Source organism: Bipolaris sorokiniana (assembly GCF_000338995.1).
Source record: "Bipolaris sorokiniana ND90Pr unplaced genomic scaffold COCSAscaffold_15, whole genome shotgun sequence".
Classification (NCBI taxonomy): Eukaryota; Fungi; Ascomycota; class Dothideomycetes; order Pleosporales; family Pleosporaceae; genus Bipolaris; species Bipolaris sorokiniana.
In genome coordinates, this window is record NW_006911909.1 from 611,071 (window position 1) to 629,044 (window position 17,974).

Below are 17,974 nucleotides of genomic sequence, written 5' to 3' on the forward strand. Positions count from 1 at the left end.
ATGAAAAAAAAAGCTGGGCATGCGTATGCTCGGACGGCATATGTGTGGAGCCGAAGAATGGAGATGGGCAAAACGTCTTGCTTAGCTCATGAGTCTTTGCTTATCCATCTTCGCGCTTCGGCAATTCGGGGGTGGTGGTGTGAGGAGGAGTTGAGGTGCAGGTTAGGTATATAGTTGTTGTATCATCCATCTTTGTATTTCCCATCCTCCTCCACCATAATAGCATCTCCTCGCAATCGATTTTCACCCCACTCAAGAGAACGATCTACACTCTACCATCCCAATATCAACAGCCCAAAAAAGGCCTAAATAAAAAGAGTCACATCACACACACATATACAGCAAAGAAACCCAGCAAAAGAAGAACCAAGGAAAGAAAGGCAAGAACAGAATGGTCAACTTCAACCTCGCCCATACCTCGCGCATCAACCCACCCGGCGCCACACCCGTCCTCACACAACCCCAACTCTGGGCAGGACTCCAGCGCAAAATCCGGCTTGCACAGGAATTCGTGCCCGTGATTGAAAGGTGCACTGTGCTCGAAGAAAGTGCCGATGGAGTGGTGACGCGTGATGTCGTGTTTAAAAAGGGCATGGGACCGAAAGACACGGCTCGCGAGGTTGTGAGGGGGTTTTGGCCGAGTTGGGTATGTTAACTAACTACTAGTTATACATTCTTATTATTTCCCTTGACTTCCCTTCCCCGCCCCCTACCTTTTTTTTTCGGACGCAGTTGCTTTCAAGGGGATGATGGGCTAACAGAGAGATGATTATTTATTTTTTTAGGTTGATTTCGAACAAGAAGATGGATCTCATATTCGCAACATTATTTCTGACGGTGCATCGGGGGAGGTCGAGGATCTGCACATGACGTATGTGTTTGAATTTCGGTTGCCTAATGTGCAGGAAGGGACGGAGGAGGCGGACAAGGAGTTGGCGAGGCTTAAGGGAGTGAGTTTGCTCTTTCTTTTTCTTCTTCTCTTTCCTTTTTACTTTTTTTGGGTGGTTGGGCTGGGGATTACCTAAGAGGAAGGGCGGGGGGAAGATGCGGAGAACCGGGTGACCTTTTGTGGGGAAGTGCAACAAGCTAACGTTGTGATGTAGATGGCGAAGAAGGCGGTGGATTCGAGTATTGATGCTATTCGGGACATGGTCAAGGATGGGAGGATTAAGGAGTAAAAAGAGGACATGTGATATGCACAACTTGATATGGGGTTATGGTACTTATCAGTTGGTCTGCTTTTGATCGGGCATATAATAGATTTACTTTGTTAAAAAAAAAAAAGAGTGATATCTGTTTCACGCAAAGCTCAAAAAAATTGGAATGCACAAAATCACAGGCAAGAAAGACACGACAAAAGACAAAAAAAACAGTGATCCAACAGGCATAGCAAATGCTTGTCCCAATTGAAATTGATCCTATCCACACTTCCAACCCAAACCCACGTTACCCCCTCTCAAACTCTCATTCTCACTTCTTACAAAAGTCCGGCAGCACCGACCAGGGCAAGAAGAGCAGCACCGGCCTTGATGCTGTTCTTGTCGGCACCGGAAGCACCCGAGAAAGCAGGGGCAGTTGGGGAAGTAGAGCTGGCAGAGCCAGAGCCAGAGCCGGAACCAGTAGCAGAAGGCTCGCTGGTCTTGGTAGCCGAGGCGTGAGACTGTGTAGCGGCTACGCTAGCAACGGAAGCCATGGAGCTGGAAGCAGCGGCGCGCAGGGGCTCAGCAGCATTGCAGTACGAGGTGACGGTGTTCTCGACTGGGGGCTTGTCGAGCGAGTTGGGGCAGTTGTTGTAGCAGACGAGGACGTCACGGTAGACGTCGCACAGGCAGATGAAGTCGTTGCCCTTCTTGTTGCAGGCGTCGATGCGCGACTGGTAGCCGGAAACACACGTGTCAACGATGCTGTTCGGGGGGTTAGTTTGGGTCATCTTTTCTCTAGGAACAATGACGCGTATGGACCAGATAAACGTACTTTTGAGCATCGCACTTGTTCTGGGCAGCGACGAGGCTGACGGACGCGGAGAGCGCAACGGCAACGGCGGTGGAGAAACGCATCTTGATGGTATTCGACTCGAACGTAAGGTTACAGGGTCGGGGGGAACGGGGAAACAGCGACGCCTGGGTTGATTAAAAGAGTATTATAAAGTTGTAAAAGCGAGAGCAACCCCGAGCGAATGATGGGGTATTAGGTTATTTTTTGGGTGAGACGACGACAACGACGGAACAGCAACGAAGGGAGAGGGGATAACCAGGCGGGAGGGCCGTCTGGGGGAGACATTTAAACAAATGCTCTGGCGCCCCCCCCTCCCCGGCACCGCGAGAGACTCTCAGACCAGGCCTCTTCGGTCGACAGCGCACAAACACGACATATGCATGCACCTTGGCTTAGCTCCTTTTTTCCCTTCCTTTTCTTGCCTTGCCCATTCAGTGCGCGCGCACCCAATACCCGTGAAGCCCACCCTTTTTCCCTCCCCGGAACTAGTGTGATGCTAGAAACATCAGTGCATTCCCAGCACTTTCCCTGCGCCATGTCAGGCGTGCTAACGCGGTAGAGATTGGCAGAGGCGCCATCGGAGCTTACCTGGCACTTTATCGGCCTAGGGCGCCGGCTGCAAGCCCCCAAAATTAGTGATTTTCAATGCACCAAGAGGTCTTTCCCTTCCCGCATGGACGTTTTCGCCTCCTATCCAATACTCGCTCCTATCACAAGGGCACCGCGTGCTAATGCAGCACTAGGAATATGTGGGGTGAACTGATCAACCAAGGACTCAAGAAAACCGTTTTGTCGGTGGCTGTGTATATCGATCGATGTGCGCGAAGTGTGTCAGCGTATGCATCTCGTGTTGGACACACTGGCAAGGACGAGGCTGATTGTCGTGCAAACACCCGACTGCGACCAGCACCTGGCGGCTGGCCCTCGCTTGATGAGACGGGCTGTAATTGGTGTGCGTGTGATGAGCACAGGGTCTCTGGCTGGGGTGAGCCGTTGCTGCAACAGGGGTGGCAAACAACCGCCAAGCAAAAGCTATAGTAGGCCAATGGCTTCCATGGTGACGGCCACTTCGTCTATAGTATCACCAGACACGACGAATCTCGGTTCCATTTCTCCACACAATCAACGCGCCGATCGGCTGCCCTCGGATCACCAGTAGACGGCACACCAGCCCTTCTCCTCATTTCTACCCCCATCCATGTCATCTCGCAGCCTGGACCGACAAACGACTACACGACTGACTACATTACAATTTCCAGCCGATCGACAAGCACATGCTGTACAATGGCCCGCTGTCGCTCTGGCACAAGTGGACCACCAGTCGAACCAGCGGCTGGTGCTGGTGCTGGTGCTGGTGCTAAACTACCATGGAGATTGCAACAACGCCATGGTCGTCTTGTGCCCCCCCATTTTCGCGCCTCAGCCGAGGTCAGCAGTCATGTTAGCTGTTGATATACTTGAGTCGTCTAATACTTTTAAAATGACCAATATCAACAACAAACACAAGCGCAACCGCCTTTTGCACACATCACACCACTGCTTAGATCCCATGTGACTTTCTTCCATCTCCATCATCCATGGTACCTCTTTCGCCTAACCTGCACGACTCGTATACTACATAACAAACAGTACTATTATTGACCACGAGGCAATGGTCAAAGAGTTACCACCTGACACTTGCACCTCCATGTCAATACCCTCGCTTTCGTCTTTCCATTACCTACTACTAACTGCACAACGCTCTGTAGTAGCAATCCCAACCCTACCATCCGCACTTACGCCACAACTCACTCCAATACTACACATCACGCGTCAAACAAAACCTGCGCAAAGACTTCAATTGGGTCAAAATCCAACGTTGTTGAACCATCAAACGTGGCGGGGCATGATCTGTCATTGAGGTATCATTTCACCAGCTTTTCGCTCTACATATCCATAGTAGCTACTCAGCATATCCCGCCGGAACGCCATGCTTTTGATATGCACATCTTACATTCCCTCCCTTAGCGATCCCATCTAAGCATCCTCAACAATCTGGGTGTGCAGACCCTTGGGGTCCTTGACGTTGACGGCCTGGACGTAGGAGTAGAGCTTCTCCTTGGCGCCCTCCTCGTCGTTACGCTTACGCGAGATGCGGACACGGAGGCGGAATGGGACGCCCTTGATACCAGACTCCCAGACCTTCTTGTTGAGCTGAGGGTCAAGGCGGACATCGTTGGTGCCCTAATATAGCATTAGCATCCACTTCCATATCCCATAAAATGTCCCAGCAGAGACCATGCCAGCAGTCACCAGACATTGCCCTCCGACTAAATTCGGTGTTCACGTACCATAGCCTGCTTAGCAAAAGCACGGATCTCCTTGACAGCCCTGGGGGCCCTCTTCTTGAAGCTTACGCCATGGACCTATATCCCCAATCTATTAGCCTAATGTTCGCCTTCAGTCTTCCGCCCGATGCCTGCATGCGCGAGCATAGCCGCTCAGTTCAGTGTCATCAACCTGACTGAGCGCCCATCCAAGCTTGTGCGAGACCATCTGTGGACTTCACTAAACTGAATCAACATACGCGCTTGTGGAGGTGGATCGTGTATTCGCGGGCGACGACGTCAGCGATCGCACTGCGGCCGGTCTTTCCGGCAGACTTCTTGCCGGCGGACTTAGTAGTGGGAGCCATTTCTATACAGAAATCACGTTAGCATAAGTCCTCGGATAGCCTTTCGCGGAGCTCGGATTTCGCAGCTGCTATAGCGCGCTGTCGTAGCAATACCCAAAATACGCAAACAAAACTCATGGGAATATCGTGGTACGTACGGACAGAGGGTCTCGCTGTGGGGTTAGTCGACGTTGAGGATGCGAGGTGAGGCGTAGAATTCGGAATTTCAGAACCACGAAAATCGCTGTGGTCGCTTACTTAGCGCAACGCGCACGGACCACAAAACACGTGAGACAGGATGCCATCAATGGTAAGCTATTGTTCAGTCATGGTGTATCATTACTTGGGTATTCGAGTCTAAATACAACGCACTCTCTTGCAATTCTAACCTTTGAGTCAAAACGCCACAAATACGCCCCACTCACGCAATACAGCACTCGTTTTTATCATGCCCAGAACACCCGTATGCGCCTTAGATGTGACCTGGTAGATCAAACTCCTTTTTGCCATGCTTTTGCTTGTCCTTTGTCTCCTCATAATCATCGTCTTCGTACTCCTCTTCGTCTTCGTCAAAATGCTCACTGTCATCACTGTCGCTCTCTTCTTCTTCGCCGTCGTCACCATCGTCATCACCACCGTTGACGAAGCGATTAAGCCGTCCGCCGTCTTCGCCCCAAAACTGCAGTCCATCAGGATCGTGATCTTCAGCCAAATCTAGATTTGGAATATCTTCGAATAGTGCCGGATTCAAATCGTTTCGGAAGCGGACCAGGGACTGGGTAAAGCGCTCCAAGACGTACTGAGGTAGAGATGGTTCTTTAACCTTAGTACCATCCGTAGCCGAGCGCTCAGTGCGTTCCTCATGTCCCAAGTCGATGATCGGTACGTCTTCGGCGCGGACATCTCCGGTGGGGTTGAGGTAAGTATCAAATGACCTGCGGACCCGTTCCAGCATCTGCTGCGCCGCATCAGGCATCTGAGGCATTTGAGGCATTTGAGGCATTTGCGGGAACTGGGGCATCTGTGGGAAGTTTGGCAGAGACGGGAATTGAGGCATCTGAGGCATCTGCAACATCCGGGGCCTTCCAGGGAACTGCGGCATCTGGAATGGAAAGGAGGGCAGCTGACCTGGAAGCCATGTCCCTTCTGGTTCATCCGGTTGAAAATAGTATCGAGGCGAACGAAGCGGGGCTTGAGATGAGGGTGAGCTGACGCTTACGGGTGATCGCGATCCGGAATCTATGTCTGCATCCAGGATCGCGTTAGCGACCTCTTCACTCTCCGGTCCATTCAGGATACGGAGTTCGTTCGTGTTGTATGAGTCGCATGTTGAACACTGATTTCCAAGCCAGTGATATTTAACCGAAGACTTTGCCGAACAGTCATTGCATTGTACAATTGCTCGGGTGTTTGCAAATTGCTCTGGCATTGGTTGACCTTCAATTGCCTGAGTCAACTTCTGCCACTGCAAATCCATACATACGGCACTCTTCTTGCATATGGGACATTTATAAGCAGTCTGCATGTAGAGGTTATAACAGCCTTTGTGCAGGTAGTGGCCACAAGGCATTGATACGACCGCAGTAGACGAAGTGAAAAGGTGGTCGCCGCAGATGGGACAGTCGCCTTCAGTAGCGCGTGGCAGGCACTTGTGCGTGGTTGCGTGGGAAATGGAGATGCAGACATTGCAGCTCTGAGAATTGTGAGCACAGTATAAAATAGATTGAGGACGGTGGATTTACCTTGCAGTGGTAGAAGTCTTTGCCCAGGCCTTCGCCTCGCCGGCAAATACCGCAGTCTGGGCAATGATAAATCTTCTTTTTGCTGTTGTTATCCCAGAGCTTGCAAATGTCACAATAATAGCATGCAGTCTCTGTATCACAGTTGATGCAGACGTCACCCGCTTTCTGGGGTGTTCCGCACAGCATACATAGCATGTTCTGCGTCATCTTTCGGTTCAAGTTGTGGTCTTCGACTGCATCGTGACAATGCCGACAAGTGTACCAGCGGCGACACTCGAAACATTGCACCTTGACATTGCGTTTGTAGTGCTGACAACCGAGGACAAGCTCGCCTTCAATGACGTCGTCCTCTTCTTCCTCGCCATGCTCTCCGTTATTGTGGTGGTGGCTTTGAGGTCGATACGTTGGGTTGGTGTCGCCTTCGCGCAGATTGTAGGGGATGTCTGGGTTCGTGTCGGAGGTGGATGAGTAGGGCGACGAGGCGTGGACTTCGGAAAAGAGGGACTCTCCAGAGGTGGGGGTAAAAGGACGGTCGTGTGACACGAGACTGGCAGGAGACGTTGGCCGCATCAAGTTGTACTTTTCCGTCATCAAGCCGTGGATCATGCGAGCACGATCTTGGTCTGGAATGGCCATTGCTCTGATCTCATGGATGCGCGTGCGGAGATGGGCCATGCCATCGTCTGCGGGGAGTGATTCCGACATGGCCGTGGCATTCTGGCTGGGTATGCTGCCAGGAGGGCCTTGTGTCGATGTCGGAGGCGACGGCAGGGCAGTTGATGATGATGGCCGGTCTAGCTGGATGCGGCCGAGCTGATCTGCGAGGGTGTCGGATCGATTTGCGGCCATTTCGACTGGGGTGTCTATTGGTACATGATCATAACCATCTGCTCGCTCAACAACAGCGCTGTGAGGCTGCCGGGCGAGAGAAGAGAAACTGCCAAATAGCTCGATGGGGACAGTGGGTCGTGTGGCTGAAGTCGCTTCGACATCCTCGTCTTCACGTGCGCTGCCGATGATGTCGCGGTGTGGAGGCGGAATGGGTATAGAGTCGTGATTGTCACATGCTAGAGGCGGCCGATTGCTCTCGTCACTCGCTTCGCCTGGTAGGACAACACCTGAGAATCGACGAGCATGGCGCACTACGGGCTGAATGATAAAGGAAGAAAAGAGACTCATCGCGGCATGTTGTGTTCTAGGTGATTAGGAAGAGGAGGATGAGACGACGCTGCGGTGAACAGGTCAGAGGGTTTTGCAGCCACTGCTTGCACTGTGCTCCTGTCAACCAAGTCACCGTGGCTAGAGCTGCTCACATGGGCTCGCACCGCCACACTTGCCACTCGAGCAAGCATTCTCCAACCCTTTCACTTTCGTCCGGCGTTTACCATGACATGGCATTTCCAGCAATCAGCATCTGACTGGGTACCGACAAAAGGACCTTCTTATGGCCAGAACTCACACTACCGGATACTTGGCACATGATCACCTTTGGCGCCGCTTCTACTGCCCGCCAATAATCTACCGTACCCTGGCTGTATTCACTTCTGATGCGCTTTCCAACGCGCAGCTCTCAGGCTATTCGCATTTCCTCAATCTGATATTACATATGTGTTATCTACTTCTATACGAAGGTGTTTTGGTACCAGAAGGTATTTGAATCGTAACTCGTCGAAGCAGCTGTTTCGTCATAGCAGCTGTTTTCTGGGCTTTTGCGACATAAGCACCCCCTCCATACGATCAACCGCAATACGAGTAGCAAATCCAATTGGCTCATCAAGCTACCCTGTATGATCGTCGAACCAAACTGAGTATTAATGCATGACTAGTTTCTCGATAGGGTAGGTTCGACAGGAGGGTGTCGATTACAGCAGAAATCCGTGGAATACAGCCAGGGCAATCGGTGTTCAGTCCCTTAAGGCCAAGCGCGACGGCCCGGTATAGTGGCAAATCACATCCTGGAAACTCCACCTCGCCGCATCACTATATTGATCCTTCAACATCCACAACTTCTGGTGGCAACTTCCTGAGAAGGTAGTTTGGATCAAAAAGTGTGGATTATGGCGGATCTTTTGCGGTCGCAATGCGGTCCGACGGCAGAAGGATGCGCCTATGGGCTCCGCGGAAAGAGAAACCCCTAAGGGCACGGGTACCTGTGGCTGACTCGGCTCGCTCTCGGTGGCGTAGTAGATATGCCGTGGAAAGCAAGTCTTGAAGCAGATGTTGAATACTGCAGCAAATCTCGGTTATACTCAGAAACGATTCCTGTCTCGATGCGGACTAATCCCACGGTACGACAGCGGCATCATGCATGGCTATATCAAACCGCCGACCCATCTTCTCTAGCATACCAGTCTTGATACTACCAGAACGAGTAATTTGTAAAAGAACCATTGATCCCCGTGCCCATGTCAAGGGTTAGACGCTAGACGGCGCAAAACGTTGACAGAACTCCTTTTTCTACACGCTAGGCACTTGTACCAGTGGTGCGAGCACCACCTACCTTGGATCATGGTACCAACCCTTGAGTGCTACACCTGAAAACCTCTGCGCCTTTCGTCGAAGATAGTGGGTGTTCCATGGACGGTGATGCATCCCCACCTCTCGATCCCGCTATGCGGCCTTGAGTATTGAAGGTAGGCCAGGTAACAATCAGAAAACCTTTTAGCAACCATCTCTACACCATCCGTCAATACGTAAGTTATGCATTACTTCCATGACTCTTCTAGGAATAGTCTTTTCCAATTCATTATGAACAAACCATTTGAGAAGGGCAAGTTCCTTTTCACTGTAGAACACGGCAACAAAACTGTGGTTGCGGTCATTTACTAAGGTTTGGCGTTCTACTCGACATGAGACCGTGCATGACCCTCTCCTGAATCATATACAGCATCAACCACACCAACACAGTTTCCCTTCATAGTAATTCCAATAATTGTCGTCGATTTCTGCAATCAATCTCTGGCCCGCTACGCAAACTATCCGGACCTAAAAGGCACTTAAAAGTATTGGAAATGTATAGCTCCCGTGTTTAGACTCCGGATCGGGGAATTTGTTTCACTACTTGCACAGAAATGGGAATAGGTCGGTGTAGAAGAATTGGCCACGTGCGAGTGTGGCTTTAGTCTCGAATGCGTGCAGATTGTGGGCTTGATTTTATCGTTTCCCCTTTGTGGCTTGGATGACTGCCTTGACCAGAGAAAAGCTTTGTCTAGCTATGTACATTCTTTGATGTGAAGAGAGTATTGTCAATTCAAACCTCAATACAGGGATTTGATTACTCCAAACAGAACAAGGTCAAAGGCTTTGTGTTGTGACATTGTGGTCACGAGCATCGCTGCTATTACGTATCCAAAACAGGATGGAACAACATCATCCACTTATCTGCCAAGAGGTCACTTGTCCAAAACACTATCAACAACGGGGTGGGCTAGTTTAATGATGTGTTAATACGTGATGCTATATACTATTTTTTACCCAGCTTTTATCTCTGGCTGCAGAGGATGACAAAGAACCTTGTACAGAGATATGATGCATGCAGCTGAAATACAACACGCGCAATCGCTTTTCCAAACTTATTGCAAACTTAGAAGAAATGAAGGTAAGCCCTCATTTTGTGTTGTTATTGCAGCTAGCGTCGTTGAAGGCCCGCCTGAAAGGTTATTCTAGATCTTCATGTCCAGAACTGGAAATCGGTGTATTGCCGAGTCAGGGAAATCACAAGCCACAAGCCATTGGCGCTACTAAACTTTGTCATTAATTCTTGTCCAACACTTTTCCTCGCGTTGAGATTGGTCAGAAATGTGGCCTGCGTCTGTATCTCTCGACACCGCTGTCGTGAATGGAACCGCCATGATGTCTGTGTGAGACCGTTCGCAGGTAGGAAAGAAATTGGCGGGGATGTATACAAAGATGATAGACTTTTTTTTGAATAAGCTGAATTACATGACCAGAAGGCTGAGAGATGTAAAACATCCCTAATTGGTGAGCCGGTGACATTTTTCAGCCAATTGAACTCAACTTCCACCATTAGCATGTTCACATGCTCGACCAAGATTAACTTGACCCAAATTTGAGTTTTAGATTCGGCGACCAATACGTCATATATCAGAGATGCGTTTACCAATGAAATGATGAGAATGAATATTATCTCAATCAAATCCTCCTGCCAATCAGTGAAAAAGCTCCTGACTTTCTATTGACGTCAAATTCATCTTGATGGCAGGTTGCAGTATAGGTGTATCGGTGGTGACACAACCATGATAAGTCTTCATCCGCACACTGCTCAGGCCATGATAGCCTTGATATCTAGAGTGACCTAGTCCAGCGATATCACTAATGTAGTTGCAAGGTTCGTGGGAAAAGAAATTTCAAGCATAAAATACTATGATGGCAGATGACGGTCGGTGTTCGAACATGTTGGAGATGCGGAGTGATATTTTCAAGGCGGATATCTTCCTTAGATTTTTTACAAATCGACAGGCATACTTAGCGGATGTTGCAAATGCTTCAGAAAAAGAGATATCCCAGCAAGCATACCCTTTTTGTTTGTTCGTTTGTCTATATGTACATCATAGCATCTCCGAGCATTAGCAGCGTTGGAGTCTTTAGCATTTACAGGACAATGTAGCAGGGAAGGTGATGAGATGTTACGACAGTGTGCAAATTGACGTAGGTACGGCAGGCGCGACGAGCCTACCCCGCAGTGTCGCCCACAAATGCGAACACTAACTGCAGAACTTTCCCCCACTATAAGCAACTTGATAAACCTTCACAGTCCTTTGCATTTTTTCTCTTCTTTGATACCCCGGCAATTTTTTGAATTGCTATCACAAACGTACAGTCATGTCAGACACAGATTCCGACACAGCCAGCTCCGTGGGCAGCATTATTGAAGACGCAAGCGAGCCGGATACATCTACTTTCAAAGATCTATTTTCCGATCGACAATGGACCCGCGTATCGGACATGATAGCACATGACAAGGCCGAGCACGGTTTTGATCTCACAGAGACCATCAAAGGACTCGGACCAGGTGCGTAAACGAAAAGAACCATTAGCGCCTAACCCATTTAGGATGACTACTCACAATGACAATAGATGCAGACGAGATTACAATCATCAAGCTGATCAACTACTTACGGTTTGAAGCACAAAAGGGCACTGATCCCAAGTCCATCAAGGTGACACTGGACGACCTCTCAAGCGACAAGTACCTGCAGCCAGTTCTAGAAGACGATGCCCTGCTTTTCGAACTTGGCGACCTCATGCCGAATGACGATGCCAATGCCATCGACTACGATGAGTACGAGGCTAAGTTGCAAAAGGATATGCCCGAGGACTTTTCCAAGATCAAACTTGTCAACGACCGTGATCAAGATTACTTTGAGTCGTACAAGGGTAACAGCATTCACCGAGAGATGATTGAGGACCGCGTACGGACAGAAGGGTATCGCGACTTCATCGAGAAGAATGCTGATGTCTTTGCGGGAAAGACTGTCATGGACGTTGGCTGCGGCACCGGTATTCTTTCGCTGTTTTGTGCGCGAGCGGGGGCAAAGAAGGTGTTTGCCGTTGACAACTCAGGCATTGCTGTGCGTGCAAAGGAGATTATCGAGAAGAATGGATACCAAGACCGCATTGAGCTGATCCAAGGAAGAGCCGAAGACTTCAACACACAGCGCCGGATCGGAAAGGAAAAAGTCGACATTATCATCTCGGAATGGATGGGCTATGGCTTGCTCTTTGAAGGAATGCTTGACTCGGTCCTGCGCGCTCGTGACATGTATTTGAAACCTGATGGTATCATGGTGCCCTCTCACTGCAACATTCGTCTTGCACCCATCAGTGACGCCGAATGGATAGCCGATAGCACAGGCGAGAAGTTCTGGAAAGACATTTATGGATTAGACTTTTCACCCATGGTACCGGGTGGTCTGCTCAACACGCACGAAATTGGCGTATTCGACGTACCTGAAAAGTCATTGTGCGGGAGTGCCAACAGCCATTTGCTGGAGATGAAGACGGTGGCCATCAAAGATCTGAGCTTCAAGATCCCGCTTCGCATGACGCTCGACCGTGACGTCACGTCACTGGAAGCAATCGCTATCTGGTTCGATACCATCTTCATTCACCCGGGAAGTAGCCAAGATATCAAGACGATTGACAGCGTCGACTGGGGCAAGAACGGCATCCCTGGCTTGGGCTTCTCAACAGGCCCTAGCAATACGCCTACTCATTGGCATCAGGCAGTGTTGCTGTTGGATCCAGAGGTTGCGAAGAAGCAGGCTTTCAAGAAGGGCAGTGTCTTGGAGGGTACTCTGACGTACGCGAAGGAGAAGGGCGATGACCGAGGCATTACAGTAACGGTGGAATGGAAGGGTAAGGGGGAGCAGGGGGATGTAGAGGGCAAGGTAGAGAGGACCATGGCCTAGACCCGTGGAAGCATCAGAAGAGGGCAGATAGTCGGAACATGGCACTCTTTTTCGCAGTGCTCTGAATGTGCATGTTGGTGACGGTGAAAGAAAGAAACACAAGGGTCAGGGTTCCGCGCTAGCGTTCCGATTCCGAGAAGGGTTGCGGAAGGGTTGCAGCCATGTCTAGAGGCCCACGTTTCTTCTTGTGATCAGATGACGATGACCAGTTAGCGTTTATACTACCTGTACTACATGGATGCTTTGAACGCAGCGCGCAAGGCTCAAAGATATGTGCATGAATTGTCGATGCTTCCATCCAGTGTGTAAGCCGTTTTTAGTGACGACATTGCATGTGGATCGTGCGCGTGAGCTTCAAGCATATGGATCCAGGGACCCCAGATGTCGCAGCTCGCACCGCAATCCACCGAACGCTTCCCGAGTGCCTGGAAACGGATTGAAGACATCATAGACTCCCTAGACTTCCGCGACACCCAGCCACCCAAAGATGTGGCAGCCACGATAGCAACGCTCGCGAGACTTCGATGCGCGGCATTCTCCCTGGGCGCCCGCAGGCCAAGCTGCAGGCCGCTGCCCATGGCTTGTGGGAGGGCTTCCAGATTATTGTACGCCAGACCACCGCCTTGTTGCATGCATTGGGACTGACGCCACTCATGACTAGGCCTACATCTCCGGCAACGCCCTGATTCTTCTTGACCGGCCCAGCCATGTCCTGCAGACGCTTTACATTGACGACGAGTTCGAGCTTGAGGCAGTCGCAATAGACGAGGCCACGGGCAAGCTGGCCGTATGCTCGACGCGACACATTTATGTATACCGACCGTACGGACAGGATGAGGGTGCTATTAAGGTGGGAACACGAGGTGACGGGTGTGGATGGCTGCTGATGTTGTTTGCAGTGGTCGCTACAAGGCAGCATGGCATTGCCCGATGCCGACGACACTATCACGACTCTCTCATGGGGGATGCCTGATGAACTTCTGGCTGGCAGTGCTTCGCTGACTTTGTTCAATACCCATGGTGAAATTGAGCATACATGGTCCAAACAGCTGGCCAACCCCGTCAAGTTTGCCCACTTCTCGCCCGACGCCGAGTTGATAGCTTCAACCGGCCAGCACGACCGACTACTGAAGATATGGCGTCGCACAGCCTTTGGTTCCGCAGACCAGAGATTCGACTACTTCTACCTCCCACATCCCAAAGCAATCACTGGCCTGCACTGGCGGTATCCGCTCCACAAGGAGCAATTGGCCGACAATGTGCTCTACACAATATGCGCTGACAACAAAGTGCGCGTATGGGTGCCTGGAGAACACCACGGAGTGGACGGCATGCATACGTGGGCTGAGGTGGACCTGATGGAGGCCATCATGGAGCGTCACATACCGTTGGACCGCCAGTCGAGCAAGCGGTACGCTTTCTTCATTGACGGCAAGCACTTCAAACAAGCGACGGAAAGAGCAATGCAGCAGGCTTCGCCCCAGGAAAAGGACCACGGAATAGCGCTCCATCACCTGATCGAGGTCGCGAACCGCAGTCCGGAGATCTGCGTTGTGCTCGACGATCGCGGCAACATGTCAGCATGGGGGTTCGAAAACGTAGGTGCCCAATGCAAGAAAGTGACTGACGTCTTCAATATTGCCCACGTTGATGGACTGCGCATGCATTTTGCAAAGGAACCCAAACCCATCGAGGACAATGTGCAGTTCTATGCCTTTATCGACGAAAAGCCTGAGTCCGAACTGACCATATTATCGCATCACTTTGACGGCCGCATGGAGTGGCTGGAGGCGCGTATCGACTACTTGTTTGATCCTTCGCAGCAGCCACAGCGCATGCAACGTAAGGCTATGTGGACAGGACACTCACATGCTATCAAGAAAGTCAATCGCACTGCCAGTGGAAAGGCTCTTGTGTCGCGCACCACTACCGATGAGTGCATAGTTTGGATACACCGACAGGGGGACGACGGCATGACGCTTCACCGTCACAGCAGTATCAACGTCACTGAGCACATCCACCGCACTACACTTTTACAAGAGGGCGACTTCCTTGTGTTTCTACATCACAAAGAAATCTCGTTATGGGATACCCGCGGACACGAAGCTGTCGAAGTTATGCGGCGTCCCTACGAGCTACAAGGGAGGCCCCTATGTCTTTTGGTCATTCCCGAGATTGACCACGACGGGAGGCGTGTTCACGTTGCCACAGTCAGCTCTGAGATGAAAGGCATATGCTGGGAAGTTACACTGCCAGTACTAGAAAGAGATCGGGCTACTGGAAGAGACTCATCCAACGGTACACATGCCAACGGGTACACAAATGGCCATGCACCAGCTTCGCTCGAGCAATTTTCCATCTTCGATCTTGGCTCTGGCAACGACCTCGCATTCGTATTGCCTGTGGATCCTGCAGGCTCGGCACCTGTCATCTCCGGTTTTCTTGACGCGTTTGCGCGAGACACTGCCATTTCGTACACCAAGTCGGGAGTCATCAAGTCTTGGACTGCCCGTGTCAATCTTGAAAAGCGAGATCTTGAATGGTTGTTAACCTCTGAGGTGGATACTGGGGTACACAGCCCTTCGCTTGCCAGTGGGACTTCAATACGAAAAGCCGCGCTGGTTGACGCTGAACGGACCACACTGACCATCTGGAATACCCGCAGTGCGCAACTTGAGCATCAGGAGACCTTTGAAGGCAATGGCATCATCTCTGATCTTGATTGGTCTTCCACTCCAGATAACCAGTCTATCCTCGCTGTCGGCTTCCCTCATCGTGTCGTCATCTACGCGCAGCTGCGATACGACTATCTGAACGCAGGTCCATCCTGGGTAAAAATTGGTGACGTGCGGATCCGAGACATCACTCCCCATCCAATCGGCGACTCGGTATGGCTAGGGAGCGGCAATCTCGTCATAGGCGCGGGCAACCAGCTCTTCATACAAGATGAGCATGTGGAAATAACCGACAGTCTTTTCCCCAGTTTACGAACTTTGTCACGCAAGACTGCACATATCGACATCTTTGAAGCTGTCAGCCGTCTCAATGGCCCGTTACCGGCATACCATCCCCAACTGCTATCGCAATGCGTGTTGGCTGGTAAGCTGCTATTAGTACAACGTATCTTGATATCTCTTTACAAGAAGCTCAAGTTCTGGATTGAGGGCGAGGAGTTTGACAGTACCTTGGGTTTTGCCCCAGAGGACTTCTCTGAAGACCAGGTATGTGTACTGGTGGATTCGATAAGATGATCACTAACACGCGTAGACCCAAATGACTGCATCCAAGAAAGACATACACTCGTCATACATGGATTACTCAGATGATAGCGAACCAGAGGCTGTTACTGAAGAAGTCGCGTCAAATCTCAAGGAGCTTCTGACTAAGAAGCAGATACCCTTGCTTTCAAGTCGCGAACAATTCCGTTTAGCTGATATCACCGAGTGCATTGGCATGGTTGAAAGGCATCGTCGTTCGGTTGATGACAACGCGGGTCGCTTCTTACTCTTTTTCCGACAACACGTCCTCAGCCAGGTCCACAAAGGCCCTATTTCATGGCGTGAGATTGTCTGGGCCTTTTATTCTGGAAGCCAAGACATCCTAGTGGACCTCGTCAGCAGGCATTTTAGCGGAAAGATGCTGTGGCAACACGCGAAGGAATGCGGAGTGTTCATGTGGCTGTCGGATACGAACGCACTGCGCGCTCAGTTCGAGGTTATTGCTCGGAATGAGTACACCAAGACGGAAGAGAAGAACCCCGTTGACTGCGCCTTGTACTACATGGCTCTGCGTAAGAAACCAGTTCTGGTTGGCCTATGGCGCATGGCAACTTGGTCGAGGGAACAAGCCGCCACACATCGATTATTATCGAACAATTTTAATGAGGACCGCTGGAAGACTGCTGCGCTGAAGAATGCATATGCTCTTATGGGCCGAAGGAGGTTTGAATATGCTGCTTCCTTCTTCCTTCTTGCAGATCGCCTCGACGTGGCTGTCAACGTGCTGCATACTCAGTTAGGAGATACGCAGCTTGCTATTGCCGTAGCGAGGGTCTATGGCGGTGATGAGTCTCCTGTGCTACTAGATTTCCTCAAGAATAAGATTCTACCCCAGGCTGCCCGGGAAGGAAACCGATGGCTTGCAATCTGGGCATATTGGCTACTCAACCGCAAGGACATGGCAGTGCGTGCGCTCGTCACGCCACTTTCCGACCTCATCGACACATCTGAGAGTCCTGACCCACTTGCCAAATCCTACCTCACCGACGACCCTGCTCTTGTAGTGCTATACAAGCAGCTTCGCGAAAAGAGCTTACAAACGCTCCGTGGCGCCACCATGATTGGCATGCGCGAGGAATGGGATTTTGTGCTGCACACGGCTGGGCTGTACGACCGCATGGGCTGTGATGTTCTCGCACTCGATCTGGTCAAGACATGGGAGTTCCTACTCCCTCCGCCGCCATCAACGAAAAAGTCACAAGCTACCGGCGACCGTGTGCCATTGCTCAGCCCTACGATGCCACGCGAGAGCTCCGATACCCACGGACGCAACTCCAGCGCTGAAGATTTCGATTTTGATCCTAGAAAGCTGCTGCGTCGTCGCAGTTCATTGGTTGTAGCTGATTTACCGGTCAGAGAGTTCAAGAAAGGAGAAAGTCAGGCTGCACCACTTAAGGAGGAGGGAGATTCTGAGCAAGAAAAAGAGAAGGAGGAAAAGAAGAAACCGCCACCTACGCAGTTTAACGAGCCGGATGCAAATAGTTTGTTGGATGCTTTTGGGTTTTAGGCAGCTTGGGCTTGATAGCGTGGAGGAAGAAGAAGTTGTTAGGATATTAATACACGTTTTCTTTTTAGCCCTGGAGACCTTAGGGGGTTTGCAGTGTCGTGTTGAGTGTACAGAGATTTCTGGATTGAAAGGTACTTTTATTGTTTGCCAGCGCAGCGTCAAGCTCAGAATGCGCTCGCAGTACTATGAGTGAGCTTTGAAGCTCAGGATGCATCCACCCCTAGGATTCTTTCTTTGGCGGGTGTGTGTATTCTGAGCCTCGCAGTAGGACTTTCTAGACTGGTGCTACCCCATTATGGGGTTAGCCGATCCGCGCTGGGAATTCTGGGTTCTTTCGGGCCAGTGTGTGTATAGCATTCTGATCCTTT

At 50.7% G+C, this 17,974-nt stretch overlaps 6 protein-coding genes across 6 annotated transcripts; 3 read left to right on the top strand and 3 right to left on the bottom strand.

Moving 5' to 3' along the window:
* Positions 1 to 126: 126 nt before the first annotated feature.
* On the top strand, positions 127 to 1,283 carry COCSADRAFT_40480 (uncharacterized protein). Its single transcript, XM_007705906.1, has 3 exons — positions 127 to 646; positions 786 to 950; positions 1,104 to 1,283. The coding sequence occupies exons 1-3, from the start codon at positions 392 to 394 to the stop codon at positions 1,176 to 1,178; spliced, it is 495 nt and encodes a 164-aa protein (XP_007704096.1). The 5' UTR covers positions 127 to 391; the 3' UTR covers positions 1,179 to 1,283.
* Positions 1,274 to 2,422, bottom strand: COCSADRAFT_126251 (uncharacterized protein). The gene is made up of 2 exons (XM_007706095.1): positions 1,975 to 2,422; positions 1,274 to 1,904 (listed from the first exon to the last, which is right to left on the bottom strand). The coding sequence occupies exons 1-2, from the start codon at positions 2,055 to 2,057 to the stop codon at positions 1,478 to 1,480; spliced, it is 510 nt and encodes a 169-aa protein (XP_007704285.1). The 5' UTR covers positions 2,058 to 2,422; the 3' UTR covers positions 1,274 to 1,477.
* A 1,589-nt stretch (positions 2,423 to 4,011) lies between these two features.
* On the bottom strand, positions 4,012 to 4,669 carry COCSADRAFT_100113 (uncharacterized protein; the record flags this gene model as incomplete). Its single annotated transcript, XM_007706096.1, has 3 exons — positions 4,012 to 4,218; positions 4,326 to 4,400; positions 4,562 to 4,669. 3 exons carry the CDS (start codon positions 4,667 to 4,669, stop codon positions 4,012 to 4,014), a joined length of 390 nt encoding a protein of 129 aa, XP_007704286.1.
* Positions 4,670 to 4,951: 282 nt separating this feature from the next.
* COCSADRAFT_193500 (uncharacterized protein) lies at positions 4,952 to 7,624 on the bottom strand. Its single transcript, XM_007706097.1, has 2 exons — positions 6,391 to 7,624; positions 4,952 to 6,341 (listed from the first exon to the last, which is right to left on the bottom strand). The coding sequence occupies exons 1-2, from the start codon at positions 7,567 to 7,569 to the stop codon at positions 5,121 to 5,123; spliced, it is 2,400 nt and encodes a 799-aa protein (XP_007704287.1). The 5' UTR covers positions 7,570 to 7,624; the 3' UTR covers positions 4,952 to 5,120.
* A 3,530-nt stretch (positions 7,625 to 11,154) lies between these two features.
* Positions 11,155 to 13,102, top strand: COCSADRAFT_40485 (uncharacterized protein). The gene is made up of 2 exons (XM_007705907.1): positions 11,155 to 11,422; positions 11,488 to 13,102. Exons 1-2 carry the CDS (start codon positions 11,233 to 11,235, stop codon positions 12,819 to 12,821), a joined length of 1,524 nt encoding a protein of 507 aa, XP_007704097.1. The 5' UTR covers positions 11,155 to 11,232; the 3' UTR covers positions 12,822 to 13,102.
* A 98-nt stretch (positions 13,103 to 13,200) lies between these two features.
* Positions 13,201 to 17,700, top strand: COCSADRAFT_151321 (uncharacterized protein). The gene is made up of 4 exons (XM_007706098.1): positions 13,201 to 13,426; positions 13,483 to 13,671; positions 13,721 to 16,042; positions 16,089 to 17,700. Exons 1-4 carry the CDS (start codon positions 13,346 to 13,348, stop codon positions 17,604 to 17,606), a joined length of 4,110 nt encoding a protein of 1,369 aa, XP_007704288.1. The 5' UTR covers positions 13,201 to 13,345; the 3' UTR covers positions 17,607 to 17,700.
* The last annotated feature ends 274 nt before the right edge of the window (positions 17,701 to 17,974 follow it).